The sequence below is a fragment of the Kwoniella dejecticola genome, chromosome 1, assembly GCF_000512565.2.
Source record: "Kwoniella dejecticola CBS 10117 chromosome 1, complete sequence".
NCBI classification, from domain to species: domain Eukaryota; kingdom Fungi; phylum Basidiomycota; class Tremellomycetes; order Tremellales; family Cryptococcaceae; genus Kwoniella; species Kwoniella dejecticola.
In genome coordinates, this window is record NC_089301.1 from 1,782,723 (window position 1) to 1,799,062 (window position 16,340).

Consider the following 16,340-nt stretch of genomic DNA (forward strand, 5'->3'; position numbering starts at 1 on the left):
GGAGTAGCGATTGACATCATCTGGTCGTGTTGAATGGACCTCCACCTGGATCAGGAACGGGTCTGAGCGTTGTAAACAAACGGAACCGGACTGATGTGGCATTTGCTGCATGTTTGATATGAGACTTCCGGGAAGAAGGATGGGATGATGATATATGATATGGATAGAGAAGGAAGAGTAACCTGGTCGCATGGTACTCACCACCGCTTTCTTCTAGCGTAAAAAGAAGATCATCCGCTGAGGTCGCTTATATCGAATCACAGCATCTTAGCACGTTCAAACATGGTGAGACACCCGGATCGATCTGCAAAGGTGGAGTGCCGAGACCGAGACGGAGGTCATCTCCGAAAGCGGTGCTCATCTTTGATAGCCCGCCGAATCTGGCCTTGCTATTAATTCAGCTATTTAAGCACTACTGACTCATGACTATCACCGAAGCTCAAACACACCGCTCCGGATCGCTTGATGACGGACCAGGTCAGATGACAAATGTCTTGGCATTGCTAACTCAGTGGCTAGCATAAGCCCTGATCTCCTGAATACTGAAACGACGCCGTCATACCGCATCATCCTGTGGAGGGCTGGCTCGAGGCACTTCTAGAACCAAGGAACCGAGGTTGAGATGTGCACTTACATCATGCGATACATCGATCCGACACATACGAAGCGCACCGAGCGGGCTCATGGTGCACTCCCTCGAACAGTATCGAAAGGCCGCTTGCACCACGTATGTTTTTGGATGGAACGATTGAGAGTACCCGAAGTCATCCGATCTCCGAACTAGTGCTTGGAACAAGCAGTGTATCTCTCATGTACCGAGACGAAAAACACAGCATGAACACATCATCTGCCTGGTCTCTTTGGAGTACTTATCGTCTGCTCTGGTCTCTGTCAGGTTGCGAGGATAGAGGATAGGGAAGAGAGAGGAGACAGAGCGGAGTACTCTTCGGTCCATCACTGGCAGTTTCCAATGCACATTGTGGAATTGTAAGGTATAAATACTGACCCGCCCTCGTCGACTTCTTTGTCCACTCATCTACTCAAAATATCCGGACTCGCAAAACCAACTCCCCTTATACTTACCACTTCATAAGATCAATATAAGACTAATCAGTCAACCAATAAATAATGTACTTCCTCGCCGCGATCTTACCTCTCTTAGCCTTGACCACTTCGATCTCGGCCTCACCGATCCAGAAACGATACAACGGAGTCAAGATCCAATCGTCTCGGAACGACCTTTGTCTCTCACCCCTTCCTCAGCCTCAACTTCGCGGGGACAATGCGACCGAGACCACCTATGCCGATGGTGATAAAGTAGGAGTTACGGACTGTGCCGATGCCCAAGTATGGGATATCAATCCTGGTTCCGGATCTATCGTCCTCACGGGCACCAATTTCGCCTTGGATGCAGGAACTGGTACGGATAATAACGAGGAGGTGAAGCTTTGGACTAGCTATCCGGGACTATTCCAGCAGACGTGAGTCACCGCGATCAGTAACGCACAAACTTTCTATGAGCTTCTTTGTTCCGCACTCCTTGTTGCGGGATTACTGCTTGTCATAAAGAAGGGGGGATGTACCGAGAAGAACCAATTGAAACGATTTGAAGCTGACAGATCATGTGTGAATGACGTCCCCCTCTCCCTGCTCAGCTGGTATTTCACCACAGATAACCGAATCGCCATCACTGGCGGAGACCAATGCTTGGATCAAGGCAACGACGAAGAAGGTACTCAGACTTGGCAATGTACCACTGGAAACACGAACCAGGGTAAGCTCAGATCATTGTCTTTGCCCCCACATCAACTACGTCATGTCCTATCGAACAGCGCAGAAGCTAATATAGAGTTCACTGGGTGTTGACTGAACGTAGAATGGCATGTCTTTTACCCTGCAGACAACGGGGAAGATAACGGTGATGGAAACGGCGAAGCTTCCTCATAAAGAGCATCATCACCCATGAAATTTATGAAGGAGTGCACCAAGCTCGGACAATCCAATTATAGCTATAGCTCATATGTATAATTGATATAAAGGACTTTGAATGCATCTGTATCCTACTGGACAATCGCAGGACGTTTACCTGATCTTGATGGATATCGTTACTGCTGGTTGAATATGACCGAGGGGTAATTGCAATGTACTTACTGGACGAACGCTATGCATTTGTCATATTACAAAGTACATACAGATACAACTATACAACAGTTGACAGATGAGAAATCCTGCTTCTTACTTCTCAATTCGTATTTCAACATTGGATGGCTGCGTAAACTCGTGGAATGGCTTCCGGTCCAGAGTGGTCTCTGGTTTGCTCAATCCTCTTCCATTCGGTCCGCTTCCGCCGAATCCTCTCGTAACATCTCTTCTTCTTCTCCTCCGCCTAGCTTTTCATCCTCCTCATTCAACCTATTTTGTAGACTCAATAAGCCTAATCCACCTAATTGCTGCGGCAGCTGTACCCCTGTATTGGTATTCCCATTGCTATTGCTATTGGTGAAGTTCGCACTGAGATTGAAGCCTCTGCCTCCGTTGTTGCCCAATGATGAGCCCAGTCCACTTGCACTGCCTATGCTCAGCGCGGGCGAAGCAGCTCTCGATCTGCTTGTCATTGGACGTGTGTATGGATGAGCAGGTCTGGTATGTCGTCCTGTTGTCTGCGAAGTGGACAGAGAGGATAACGTCGACGGGTACAGTGGAGCATGAGACGGTGATTGTGGGATTGGGATTGCGTTAGTACGCGAGGGCGAAATGGGAAAAGGTGAAGATCCGAGTAATGATGGTGATGTACCTCTTGGTCGCTTGTATGGATCAAATCGATCTTCCGCTTGGGCTGTCGACAATACCAGCAAGCAGCACGCACTCCTGTGTCAGCACGATGAACGGTTTGGCAAAGTAGGTGGGCGAAGGTCTAAATCCAGATGCAAGCCGGACTCACCTTTCCTCTTTCCTGGTCTGACTGTAGCTTGCCCACCTTGACTTTCTCGGTAATGCATAAGACCTGGACTACCTACTCCTATAGCATTGGGCGAAGCACCCAGTTCGGCTCTTTCGACTGTCGGACTGCCAAGCGGAGTACCTATCCCGCTTCCGCCCATGCCCAATCCTCCGAAGGCACTTGGCAGCCCGTATCCGGGAGAAGGCACCATGCCTTGTCCGGCAGAGGAGAACGATAATCTTGCCGAGCGAGAATTGAAGTTTGGCGCGAACGAAGTCGACGAAGGCGGAGTGGGAAAAGGGTTCGCAGCGTTACCATTATTTGATTGGGCAGTTCCATTGGTATTGCCGCCGTGTAATGGTAAAGGATTCGGCGGGGTGGATTTACCTGAACCTTCTTCTGAGTTACTGTTATTTTGATTGTTGTTGAACATGCCCCATGATCCCATGGCTGAGGAAGAGGAGGATGAGCCAGGTCGATCCATATCCATGCCAGCTGCAAAAGCACTGTTCACAGGTTCTTCCCTCCCTTGCCCGTGCCCGTGCCCGTGTCCGTAGCCATGGCCGTTCCCTGTTCTGCTTATCGTATTGGAGCTCATATTCTCCTCATCGTCTTCATCCGATTCCGTATCGCTATCTTCGTCGAATCTAGCTCGATCCATCCAATTCCTACTTCTTCTCGTGGCCGTCCAACTTGTCGACCTTCGTCCAGCAGGGAATAGCAGCTCTTCATCATCGTCATCGTCCCCACCCACTTGATCTGGGAACCTCCCCCTCGATCCCTTGGGTGCGCGGGGCGTAAGCGGTAATTTCTGAGGATGAGAAAGAAGGAATCGCTGTAATTTCGCTTCGGATTGCATTTCATGATCCATCGGTCTCTGCTCCGAAGCTAGAGTCTGCAGAAGTGCATTCGGCAAGGGTTTGCCTGTGAAGGGCAGGGCATTTTGTGGGGCTGAGGGGGGTGAATTCAGTTGTAACTCCTCTTCGTCATCTTGCATTTTGGCTTTTCCTTTTCGCGACGAGCTGCCAAGTGGTGTAGTGTGGGCCCAGTCGATGGACGATCTACTGCGCGTCGGGCCGTCATTTTCGTCCATGTCGAATGACATCGGATCGTCATTAGGTAGCATGCGGGAAGAGGAGGGAATTGGGGGAGTGGAGGTCTTGAGATCTTCAAACGGTATCGAAGGTGCTGAGCTGGTTCGTCTGATCATAGCATTTGCGAAGGAGCCTCCATGACCTGCCCATCGAGGTGTAGGATGTAAAGTGTTCGAGTTGAAGGGAATACCGCTCAGAGGTCCATTTGGTCTGTGCTGGTTTTGTTGCTGCTGCGAGAGCTCAGTGATGGTTTTCGAGCTAGAGGGATCTTGGATCATGTTCATGCCGTTGTTGTCAGAAGAAGGGCGTTCACCCATTGGGGTAGCCTCATCATCCGCTTTTCCAGAGTTATCAGACCCGAACGATATGTTCTGCTGCAGGCTCAACATAGATGGACGTCGGAGTTTCCTAGTGGTGATCGACCCAGCAGAAGGAGGGGAAACATCCACCCTCATTCCGCTGACCCCGAAAACAGGTCCATTACTGGTGTCTCTGACGGTGTTGATGGAAGATATCGAGGAGCTAGGGGATAAGTTGGAGCTCGACGATGACAGGCCGAATGCATTTGTGTTGGTCGCAAATCGTACAGCGACAGGTGGAGTAGATGGTCGACTCTCGTCGATCTTGGAAAATGCCAATCCGGAATTTTGAGCGAATGGTGATGTCGCAGCATGAGATGTCACAGAAGTAGCCATTTCATTATCTAGCATCATTGAGTTGTCCATGGCACTCGAGTTGGAAGGCGGTATCTGCCTAGGCTGCATCGTGATAGTAGATTGATCAGGTCACCGGCAGACTGAGCGATCCTTATACGATGTTAGGGTTGTGTGTTCGGCTGTTTCGCGGTTGATTTGCTGTGATACTTGTCTCATGAACCGTCCGGAGAGTAAAAGATGAAGAACATCGTTGGCACAAGTATATGAGAGGATTGTTGTGATGACTTGTCGTCGAGATGTGGTTGATCATGAACAAAGGTAGATCAGATTGTGATCGGGAAAGGGAGGGCTATTCAGAGCTTCCCAGGTTGTCGATGTGTTGGCTAATTCGATGCAGATCGAGGGGAAGTTCGACAAGCAGTCCTCAGAGGTACTAGTACTGGTCCAGTCTCCTGGGTATATGGTCCCTCATGTACGGTTAATACTGAATCTGATCGAGCTGGTAGATCCATTGTGCGCGAATGCGATAACGTCGAAGACCCCTTTTACGGTGACTCCGGTAAACCAGACATTCTCGGCGCCGCGCGCCGCCATACAGGTCAATCGACAGCAGTGACGTTATTTGACACGTCTTTGAACGATCACATCCCATCTTATCCATCAACGACTAGATAACCTGCCAGGACAGCCAGGGCACACAGCACACCCAGGATCGATCGGCGCGAGCATCAGCATGAGGTAGAAGCAGCGCTGTGATTGTACCTCATCCGCATCATTCAATGGGTCACACTTTCATCTCAACATGCCGTTTCAGCCGCCTACAAGACCTCATTCAGCTAATCCAGGAATGAACCCTTCCATATTCCCTCGAACAGTCTCTTCTTCCAACGTATACAAGCACGATCAGAAACAGCAGAAGTCTTCATCCATGTCATCGTTCGGCAAATCCAATGAAGAATGGGACGATGCATGGGACTCATCTTCGGACAAAGAGGACGAATTGCCTTCATCCGGTCTAAACAACGTTCGAATCAGTGGAGAACCTATGACGAAGAGCAAAACCGTTCCTATACCGCTGAACAGTAATGCGAAAGGGTATAGTAATGGCAATGGATCAGCAGGGGCTATATCAATGTCTGATGAGAAGGAGAGCGTGGTAGTAGGAAGCTGGGCGTCGACATCGTATCACCACATATCACCGCCTAGTCCTATCAAGACTCTTCGGCCTAATTTAACCACTTCGAAAACGTTCACAGAGGGAACAATGCCTCCCCCTCCAGGGACCTCGTCGAACGTACACTCTCATCCTCATTCTGGACCATCAGGTAGCAGGCTGCCTCCGGGTGGAGCTTGGGAGATCGTCGAGACTGCCGAAATACCGGAGGATGAGCTGGATGATGAGAACGAGATGCCACCTATTATGGGCAAGGAAGCTGTCAAGGATGATGTGGAGGATATCCTCAAGGGTGAGCTTGTCTGACATCATTTCAGAAGGGGATTCTGCCATTTTGATCTCAACTAACATTGCCGAATTGCACCTTAGACCCATTACAACTATTATCCAACCTGTCCCTCTATGCACCTCAGACACCAGGATCGTCCGACCCCTTGAGTACATCGTCATTCCCATTCTTGACTCCGACATCCTCTTATCCACAGACCCCAAATTCAGCCACTTCGCCTCATTCACCGGAGCAGCCACCTTTGGCATCAGGATCTTACTCTGCCATACCGACTACTCCAAGATTGCGCAAAGAAGGTTCATCATTAGGCAGACAACGCAGTGTACGTACGGAAAGAAAGCGGGAGAAATTCGCACGAGCTTTGAGAGGGCGGGATGGATCCGGGTCAGTCGAATTGGGAGAGCTGCGGAAGCTGGCTTGGAACGGTGTACCTGAAGAAGTCAGAGGAGTGGTCTGGATGTTATTGCTTGTGAGCTAGGCTTTTCTTACTTAAATCTGACGCTTAAGGTTCTTGAGCACAATCAGTCTGGTTGACTCAATGCTAAATCATCCCATCCTTTCACACAGAACTATTTGCCTTTGCCCTCTCAACCTCGTCTGACTACGCTGAATCGGAAGAGGAAAGAGTACACCCAGCTGGTAGATCAGTACTTTGGCAGAGGACTCTCCGTTTTAGATCAACAGGTAAGCCAAATATCACGTAGTATCTGTATGTACGAGACGCAAGCTGACGTTCGCCTCGTGCCATTTCGCGTGTTAGATATGGCATCAAATCGAGATTGATGTACCGCGTACGAGGCCAGGGGTCCCCTTGTGGGCATGTATAACAACGCAGCGAGTGAGTTCACGCAAGCTTGGAGAAATTTACAATATGCACGTCGGCTGATACTCTCTGATTCGCTTGTAGAGCTTGGAAAGGATATTATACGTCTGGGCAATACGGCACCCCGCGTCAGGCTATGTACAAGGTATCAACGATCTAGTCACGCCTTTCTTCCAGGTATTCCTGAGTGCATATATAGGTCAGTGGCCAGATCGCGGAAAATTGGTAACACGCTTATCGATATATGAATGAATCAGATACCGATCCCGAGCTTTTCGATGTTGCGCATTTGCCCACACACGTCCTGCAAGCCATAGAAGCGGACACGTTCTGGTGTTTAACGAAATTATTAGACGGTATACAGGATCATTACATATCGCAACAACCAGGTATACAGCGACTGGTCAAGCGGATGGGGGATCTAGTAAAGCGTATAGATGGTGAGTCGAGCCGAGTCGACTTGTCGGAGTCGATCTCAGATCAAGAAGAGCGGGAGGTTTGTTGACGTCTTTCGGTTTTAACATAGCTCCTTTGGCAGCGCATTTTGAAGATCAAGGGGTAGAATTCATGCAGTTTGCTTTCAGATGGATGAACTGTCTTTTGATGCGGGAAATCTCGGTCAAATGTACGATCCGAATGTGGGATACTTATCTTGTAAGCCAAACGAAGTCCTACTCCCATGCTTTGACAAGATACAGAGAAGCTGATGCCCTAGTCAGGCGGAAGGAGCGGACGCATTCTCGAAATTCCACCTATACGTCTGTTCAGCCTTGCTAGTCAAGTACTCGGAAAGACTTCGAGAGATGGATTTCCAGGTCCGTCATGTATACTACCTGGAATTTTCGTGCACCAATTGATCGATAGCTGATACTTGTCATACTGCGATTCGTAGGAGATGATCATGTTCCTCCAATGCCTACCAACGCATTCTTGGACTGACCACGACATAGAGCTTCTGCTGTCCGAGGCATATGTGCTGAAGATGGTATGGGCAGGAGCGGAGAATCATTTTGCGAATTTGCCTATAGGTAATCAAGGTCAATTTGGTATGTTGGGTCGATAAACCAAGATATCAGATACGTCTACCTGCTTTCTGCTCCTTGCACACCCGATATACTCAATATTCAATGGGCCATCACAGCGTTCGTCACCAGCATCACCTACTCATTGTATGCATTGGATAATTTGGATCCGGCCTGCACTGACAATCACAATAATTGGGCTCGCGCACGGACATCTGTCACACTGATCGGCACGGGCCTTTCTGGTCTCTCGTTGCAGGGTGATTGGAGTTGACTGTACCGACCAGCAATTGGAACGACGCGACATCTCACTATCATCATTACACTTCTCTTCCTCTTTCTTTGCTTCTGCCTTCTTTTTCCACATCTGTTCTCGTCTGTTCTGTCTCCTTCTTTCCCTTTTCCGAATTCGAGATATACATACACAATCACCTCGAAACCTCCTGTCCGGCCTCGATCTAAGCTTACTACGCTAATGGTTGTGCAGAAGTACTGACTGCGTTTCATTACTCATCAGCCGACTTCAATTGGCTTTGATCTCTCTCATCTTCTCGAAAACGAACCGGTAAGATGGGACCACTCAAACAAGCCTTCGTAAGCCTTTCCCACCAGATACAGTATCTGACCGCTTTGTGTCGAGCTCGCCGCTTGATGGCGCGCAGAGAGGGCTTCACTCCTCGAGCTGACGAGAGGATCTCACCATGAGCTGACGTGATATTCACTAACAGAGGCCACCAAGGCCGATTTCGAAGACAGCATCAATTACCGAAAGTCAAGCCCAATCTCAGAAACAGCAAGTGGCATCGCAACAGTCATTCTCGCAGATTCAAAGTACCGCCCCGACCCAAGACCAAGCCATCGTCACGAAGGACGAGAGTCTGGAAATAATCAAGGCTACCCTATACGCTAATATAGGAGCTGTATGCTATCTACGGTAAGCTGTTTGAGCTGGCGGTAGGAAGTGAATCCAGACAGATCGCTGAATGTTCTTTGACTTAGTGACCTTCTCCCCCAGAGCGATTTCCAGGATTGTTTCGTTGCTAATTCAGCACCTCCGCCCGGCAAGAGTGCAAAAGACATGTACTATCTGACCAAGAAGGAAGCACAAGAATGCGTGGACAGAGCCGCTGCAGAAAAAAGCCTGACAAAGGCAAATCTGCAGAACAACGATCAGGACAAACGCGGAGATCATAGAACCGCCAAAGGTTTTCAGTGGCGCAAGATACGGAAAGACGGATCGTGAGTACGGCGGCAACTTCTAAATTCCTCTCAGTAGCTGACAGGCGGATTCGAATTAGAGCTCAAGCTCGATATCTAATGGACCTTATTGTCCGTCAGACAATTCGTACTGGTTCATTCCTCGTTACAAAGGGTCCTACTTGACGATGTTGCTGTATACAGGATGACGCAGCAGCAGATGCGATAGACAAGGGATACCTGCAAAGCCTCGTATTATCGATTTACTTGGATAAGGAAGACCCAACAAAGCAAGTATAGGCATTCGCCCTGCGGGATATAAGGCTGACCGCACGGTTGACCCACCTCATCAGTGTGATCGAGACTTACTCCTTCAACTTTTATTACAACGATAGTGGACAGCCATCCATTGAGGTGTCACAAGCGGTAAATGACTCTCAATTCTCAAGCGGGTCTGGTATACAAAACGCGCTTCATCGAACCGAGAAAAACCGCATTTTCGGCCATTCGATGTCACATTACGACGTCAGGCGTGTTGTCAAGGTATGAAGCACTCTCTGGCAGTCAAGTCACTGGACTCATATTGTCAATGTCAATAGCAGCAGATTACGTCGATTATCCAAGGTGTCGAAGCGCTTGTTCCGTTGCCTAGTAAGTCTAACGTGTCATCTGAGCTTGGTCCGAGTCTGACGGGATGGGTCTACAGAACAACGTTTCGTGGCGATACGACTGTTTCTGAACGAAAGCACCCCAGCCAGGTGAGTACATTCTGGAACGTAATATCACGGCATCTCTGCAGCCGGGCTGAGCTCTACTCATGGCAGCTACGGAAACTCCAATTTTGAAGATGCTTCGAACGAGTCACTGGAGCTTTGCACACACCATGTAGACGACGCACCACAGCACGCTTCCTTCCTTGGGATACAAACGGGTCATCATGGGTAAGTATTCGATTAAGTGCTGTTCTCATATTGAGTCATCCCTCCAAGTATTACCTCAACGGCATGCTCGGTGGTCGATTACCTGCCTCAACTGCTGGATAATGCTGCAGTGGAAGCCGGCCCCGAAAGATACGCTGCGATCTTCTCGCATAAAACGGCTCTCAAAGATGATGTGGAGAAGCGAACCGTGGTCTGGGTGAGCCGAGGATACGTTGATGCTGATTGTCAGTACTCCAGTATTCATCGCTGATGGAATCGTCAGGATGCTAGTCTTGTGAGGCTCAGGTAAGGCAATATGACAAGAGCTGACCTGAAACCTCCAGCCTGTCTTTGACCGAAAATTATACGACCCGTCCGCACCGGATATCTATACGGCCTGTATCGATCCTCGTAAAGCAGTGGCTGCTGAAGACGTACAAGGAGCATTAAGGCAGCCCAAGGGTCGAAGAACCGAAAGCGGAGATATCGTCGAAATCACGCCTTCCCAAGTAGGGACAAGTGGTCCAAGAGAGACCCGAAAACCGAGTTGCCGCAATCGAGGGTCACGCTACGTGAGTCTACATGAAGGCGATTATACATACTCATGAGTCTGCAGATTCCCGAAGAGACGCTGCAAATGCCCCAGACACAGCCGCAAACACTTCGAACCCCCCTCAGAGGTACCGCATCCGAGAGTCTGACGATCGCGTCTCACGGAAAATCTATCCCAAATCGGCTGTTTGAGTCTCAAACTCAGTCACAGTCTTATGCCGGAAATGCGTCCCAAGCCTATGTCGACAAAATGCAGGAAGGGAACGTGGAATCTAGCCCTTCCTCCCGTATCTCAAGCAGCAGTGAGCCTGGCTCGAGTTACATCCTCAGGACAAGCACGCGCTGATCTTGACTGCTCTACTTTGCGATCTGGCGCACAGACGGTCCCAGACACCAGACATCAACATACTCTTCTGAGACAGCCTCTTGTGCACTTCGGGAAACGGTCCAGACAAAGAAGAGGAAAAGGAATGAGGGACAACAAGATTCTCGTCTCCAAACACCAAGGAAGGTTGAGAAGATCGTGGAGAAGGCGATGCAAAAAGGTGGCTTCGAGCCTAGATCGACAGGGAAGCCCAAAGTCGCCATCAAGGGTCCACCCAAACCAAAGAAGCCTCGAAAGCCGCGGAACCCCCGAGAGCCAAAGCCTCAGCTTGCCACCAAAAAGTTGACGAAGGGCAAGTCCGCGACATCATCAACCACTAAGAAAAAGAAGACTGACAATAAGGACAAGGAGAAAGGAAAGAAGACTTCTGCCAAGATTTCCGAGATTATTCATTGCTATTGCAATTCGGGCGAAGACACCGGTGTTATGATCCTCTGCGACCGCTGTGATGTTTGGTTCCACTCCGTATGCTTGGGGTACGTGTATATTACAGTATGGAGATGTTGCTCATATCTGTCTATAGTTTTATCGACTCCGTCTCTGCATCGCAGAGGACTGTGCTCTGCATCACGTGCGAGATGAAGGAGGACAGACACGTCAGGTGGAGTCAAAAGCAAATTGATGCGGCGCTCAAAGAGATGGGTGATCTCGCAATCTCTCGGTGAGTTTCGACGATGTTCCAGTCACAGTACCCTACCAGACTGATGTACAACGACACAGACAAGTCCTCCAGGAAGTGCGACGACTGGGCATTGTTGGAACCAAGGACTTAGCCGACATCTCTAAATCACTGAGTAAGTTCCGATGACATATCGCAGGGCTCGAACTGAAAATCTTGACACCAGGTTGCTCAATCACAACGCTGCAAACAGTACTGCAGGGATTTGTCGACGGCGGTGAGTTGGCCTATAGTGGCATTTGCGATATCAGCTAAGGCAAGTTCGCAGGTACATTGCGAGAGACGAGCCAAGGAGGGTCGACCTCACGAAGTAAATCGCCCGCGTGGCAATGGTTGAAGACACCGTCGGCGATCAAGTCATTCCACAAGTTCTTCAAATATGGAGGAGGAATCGAGAACGAGATATTCGCGATTCGAAGATGGCACGCTGTGAGATCACATAGCTGCTCACGATTTGCGTGGTAGTCATGTCGACGCTGACGCTTCGCCTGCCGAGATGCCCAACAGAAAGATAGTCAAACTCAAGATCAAACGCAAAGTCTGATCGACATCAAGTCCGAGATGAACAGATCCTCTCCGCCGGCGAGCCACATTGCGGATTCCCAGACCCAAGACGATGACGCGGAAGGAGAAGATGATTTGGATGCCACGCCAAGCGATGGGCTGTCTATTTTCGATTCTGGTCGTAGCTACGTACCTTACACTCTCCCAGAGATCAGGAGCATCAGATCAATACACCCCATCGACTGCAGCGTGACTTGGACAAACGAGAAGGAGAAGGATGATGTCCACAAAGAGATGCAAGACGATGAGTAGGGAATGGTTGGAATCGATGAGGAGATGGGTGAAACTGAAAATGATTAGTTTCGGTCACAATGCTGTAGGCAGAAAGTGACAATGTCGTCCAATCCTTATTTCATAATAGTTGTTAGTTGTACGATCTCATGGTTTTCCGGTAGAGTCCTTCATTTGTGCGAAACCTAGCCATCCTCATATCATCTATATATCCGATCATGCTATGTATGTACATGTATATGTGTATGTGTATATGTAAATGTGTATCACCATCAAGTCGTTCAACCTTGAATCTGATCTACCCCGAGCACTTGTATTCAGTGTTTTCGTGCCAGAATTGACTGCAGAGAGTTACTCGACCTGTCTTTCTCCCGCTTTGGGACCTTTCACACCACTCCCTCTTCCGCCCAGCTTACTACTTCTTGTACCAAACTGCATCGCTCTCTTCACCCTTCCTGACGCTCTGACGAGTCCGACGGATTCAACAGCCTTTCTTAGTAATATCTTGTCTCCTTGTCCCTCGCCCAGGCGCGGATCACACTTGAGATGTACGGGGAGGGATGAGAGGTAGGAAATGAATGATAAGGACAAGTAAGGGTATCGTGCGTCTCTTGCATGCGAGGAAAGCATTCGATCGTCTCGCGATAGATTCCGAGTAGGGAGTCGAGCTATGTCCATCTGCGTCTGTGAAACGGAACGACATTACCACCGTCAGCTGATGTGCTTCGCTATGGGAAAGAAGTATATAGCGGGATAGGTGCCTGAGGCTGCCTCACTTCGCTTATGAGACCTTGCCATCCTTCGCGTTGATATGCATGTCTATGTCGTGCGTAGCCTCCCAATTGTCTGCGAAAGATTCGATGATGATGTTTTAGGCATCAGTGTATGAAGTAGGAGAAGAATGACACTAGCCCGTGTTCATTGATAGACTCACTCATCGGCTCCGAGACCCGATATATAAACCTTCGCTTTTACACGATACGGTTCGGAATGATTGCTTCCTTCTTTTCGCACGGAACCGTATCCTCGAGAAGCGAAGTAAAGAGGTAAAGCCAATGACTGTGAAATCATCATTAGCTCCTTTTAGAGTCGGATGACGATCTGTTTCAGATCGCATGATTGTTTCAACTCACATGGTCCATCTCAGTTGATGAAGGGTACATGAGATCAAGCACGTTCTGACGATGAGCTCTAGCTTCCTGCCATACATGTATACAAGCCATCAATACCTTCCTCGTGAATTGAAAGGACGAGGAACTTGATCGTGCTCACATCGTATGGGACGTCGATCTCAACAAATCTCCACTCTCTATCGGGGCAAACCTGCTTCAACTCGACTAGTGCATCTCTGCCTGATAGTCTATCGGGTACATCGTATGTCGGTGCAGCAGGTAGAGCAGGTGATTTCCCTTTCCCTTTGTCCGCTCCGTTCGAAGACAAGCTCGACAGCTTGGGCGCCGGCGAAAATGCGACATTGATCAAGTCGATGGGGTCTTCCGGGGGCAGACATCTGTAAACCCACAAGGTGTCAGATATCGTTACCGATCGCATGACCAGTCGATGTTGGACCTCGGTGATAACCTACAAGTGTATGAGATACGCTAGAAATGTACAGTCTATTCCACCTGAGAAGAGGACTGCCACTCTAGAACAACTGAATCCACAATGCAAATTTGTCAGTGTCATTGTGCTTTGTGCTCTTACTCATAGCCACCGAGTCGGGTGTTGAAGGCCGTTTACGTACCCTTTTTCCGGGTTGGGGATATTCTCAACTCGCCTCTTTACGCTCTCCTTGAGCTGCTCAATGAATTTTGGCACTTCTTCCTTGATTTTGGGATTGTCCAGAGGTAGATTGTCAGGCGGTAAAGCGGTGTTGATAGGTGCGACCTTTGTCTATATGATATCGCCAAAGCCTCAGTATACCTTTGATGTCATTTAGCGCTAGGAAAGCGGGCTAATGCAAACTTACCCATGAGCCAGAACTCGAGCTGCATGAAGCATCTTGATCTGGACTCAAGGTGTGTCGATGCTTCAATGCGTCGGACATATCCATGGTCTGCTCCATAGAGGATCAGCGATAATCTTTGAGGGTACCGTACCAGCGCCCGAGGCATTGAAGTTCCATACATCAATTCACTCACCAGAAAACCTTGATTCTGAACTACCTTTATACGTCTCAAATCGATCGTTCCGCCTTCCCCGCCTAGGAGCGCTCGCATATCTACACCATGTTCTCTAGCCAAGGTCGACCTTGACGAGCTCAAGATAAAATGCCTTGTCACCGATGGATTTGAGTCTACTGCGACTTCAGCAGGGTGGATCAGAAGAGACCGGCGGGAGAGGGGATCGAGCTGGTAGTGCAATATATCGTTTTCCAACTAAACAGATATCAAACAGGTGATCCATTTTAGCCCGTGAGTCAGAATCCATTGAAAGAGAAACTATTGTCGTATGTCGCTCACGTCAAGATATATGAACGCAAATCTGTCGCAGTGGGTCATGAGCGATGAACATCGTGGATATGGTAAGACTTGAACGAAGCGGATCAAAATGAGGAAGACACTAACGGTCCTTCGACTCCACTCAACACATCTTCGACCCGTTCCCCTTTCTCAAGCCTCTCAAAGATCTTCCTCGTATCGTTCTCTTCTGTGCCTATATCAATCCCCTCAAATACCTAATCGAAGCAAGAGATGATGCCAAACACCAAATGTCAGATGCCAAATAGAGGATACCAAATAGCAAATACCAAACACGAAGTCAATTTATCGGCCAGTGGTATGATAGACGATGTCCCAAGATTGCCGGTATATTCAAATCATCCATTTGCATCGAAAAAAGGAGACACACCTGTCCATTCCATCCTAATACCCCTCTGTTCCCTACGAGCGGCTGAGCAGTCAAATCGCCTCTTAGACCGAGAACAGTAGCCGTCAAGCAAATTTCCACCTTGCTTTTAGTCGTGCTTTTAGTTGTAGTTGTAGTTGTAACTCCGTTGTCGTCGTCGTCTAGAGTGACGGTATGCTTGAAAGTCCGCTGAGAGTCCGGGCCCCTTTGAGCATTTGTCGAGCGGAACGAATCCAGTAAAGCCAAGTCCGCGTCCTCAGTTGAATCCGATGAGGAACAATCGGACACGGACGGGGACGATAAGGATAAGGATAAGGGTCGGATAGTAAGTGTCAAGCCGCACATTGTCGTTGATTCGGAGAGAGGAGGGAAATCTAGAGAAAGTCGCTTCTTGCTATATGTCCACTCGCATTCTAAGCAGCCTGATTCGATGATTGCTGGACGATCTGATGAGCCTTGTTCAAAGTCAGGTCGAGGTAAAGTGAACGACTTGACCGGTACGAGAATCACTCATAAAGAGGTTTGTTTTGGCATTTCAACATTCCAGCTTGCAACTTTTTCCGTAATCTCTTATCTCAGGCACGGCGCCTAATCTGCTCAAGTCATGCTCGAGTCGAATGGGGTGACTCAGTGCCGAGTGTAATCAAGTCTATGCGTCTAGCCCTATGCATATACAGTACAATCGATGGAAGAATCCTCACTGCCCACTGCAGATCACCTTTCAGAGGCGTATCCTATCTTCTTCCTGCCCTATTCGTATGTCATGTAAATTGTCGGAGATGTCAAATGTCAATGAAAGATAATGATTAACCAGATACCAAAGATGAGAGAAAAGGTCTATATAGTGCAAGGGTATCTATCTGTTCTTATAGCGAAAAAATATATTTATTGATACTTTTGTCTTTTGTCTTCGTCTTTGTCTTTTTCTTGATGTGATGTCGCCTCTTCCCTTTTAAGTTCAATTAA

General features: G+C 48.7%; 5 protein-coding genes across 5 annotated transcripts; 3 read left to right on the forward strand and 2 right to left on the reverse strand.

The window, feature by feature from the left end:
• Positions 1 to 1,128: 1,128 nt before the first annotated feature.
• On the forward strand, positions 1,129 to 1,947 carry I303_100672 (uncharacterized protein; the record flags this gene model as incomplete). Its single annotated transcript, XM_065968166.1, has 3 exons — positions 1,129 to 1,481; positions 1,656 to 1,774; positions 1,877 to 1,947. 3 exons carry the CDS (start codon positions 1,129 to 1,131, stop codon positions 1,945 to 1,947), a joined length of 543 nt encoding a protein of 180 aa, XP_065824238.1.
• A 371-nt stretch (positions 1,948 to 2,318) lies between these two features.
• Positions 2,319 to 4,799, reverse strand: I303_100673 (uncharacterized protein; the record flags this gene model as incomplete). The annotated part of the gene is made up of 2 exons (XM_018404048.1): positions 2,319 to 2,836; positions 2,942 to 4,799. The coding sequence occupies 2 exons, from the start codon at positions 4,797 to 4,799 to the stop codon at positions 2,319 to 2,321; spliced, it is 2,376 nt and encodes a 791-aa protein (XP_018266702.1).
• Positions 4,800 to 5,493: 694 nt separating this feature from the next.
• Positions 5,494 to 8,040, forward strand: I303_100674 (uncharacterized protein; the record flags this gene model as incomplete). Its single annotated transcript, XM_018404049.1, has 9 exons — positions 5,494 to 6,157; positions 6,235 to 6,623; positions 6,722 to 6,838; positions 6,915 to 6,992; positions 7,062 to 7,176; positions 7,235 to 7,417; positions 7,504 to 7,631; positions 7,697 to 7,792; positions 7,870 to 8,040. The coding sequence occupies 9 exons, from the start codon at positions 5,494 to 5,496 to the stop codon at positions 8,038 to 8,040; spliced, it is 1,941 nt and encodes a 646-aa protein (XP_018266703.1).
• A 529-nt stretch (positions 8,041 to 8,569) lies between these two features.
• Positions 8,570 to 12,548, forward strand: I303_100675 (uncharacterized protein; the record flags this gene model as incomplete). The annotated part of the gene is made up of 18 exons (XM_065968167.1): positions 8,570 to 8,593; positions 8,728 to 8,933; positions 8,999 to 9,238; positions 9,298 to 9,328; positions 9,401 to 9,486; positions 9,550 to 9,739; positions 9,796 to 9,847; positions 9,903 to 9,954; positions 10,021 to 10,137; positions 10,186 to 10,333; positions 10,461 to 10,688; positions 10,733 to 10,970; positions 11,049 to 11,529; positions 11,577 to 11,714; positions 11,774 to 11,847; positions 11,926 to 11,949; positions 12,001 to 12,161; positions 12,240 to 12,548. 18 exons carry the CDS (start codon positions 8,570 to 8,572, stop codon positions 12,546 to 12,548), a joined length of 2,799 nt encoding a protein of 932 aa, XP_065824239.1.
• Positions 12,549 to 12,878: 330 nt separating this feature from the next.
• I303_100676 (uncharacterized protein) lies at positions 12,879 to 15,719 on the reverse strand (the record flags this gene model as incomplete). The annotated part of the gene is made up of 12 exons (XM_018404051.1): positions 12,879 to 13,211; positions 13,304 to 13,373; positions 13,462 to 13,586; positions 13,661 to 13,726; positions 13,800 to 14,037; positions 14,113 to 14,181; positions 14,272 to 14,420; positions 14,497 to 14,583; positions 14,669 to 14,905; positions 14,990 to 15,011; positions 15,095 to 15,204; positions 15,378 to 15,719. 12 exons carry the CDS (start codon positions 15,717 to 15,719, stop codon positions 12,879 to 12,881), a joined length of 1,848 nt encoding a protein of 615 aa, XP_018266705.1.
• Between the last annotated feature and the right edge of the window lie 621 nt (positions 15,720 to 16,340).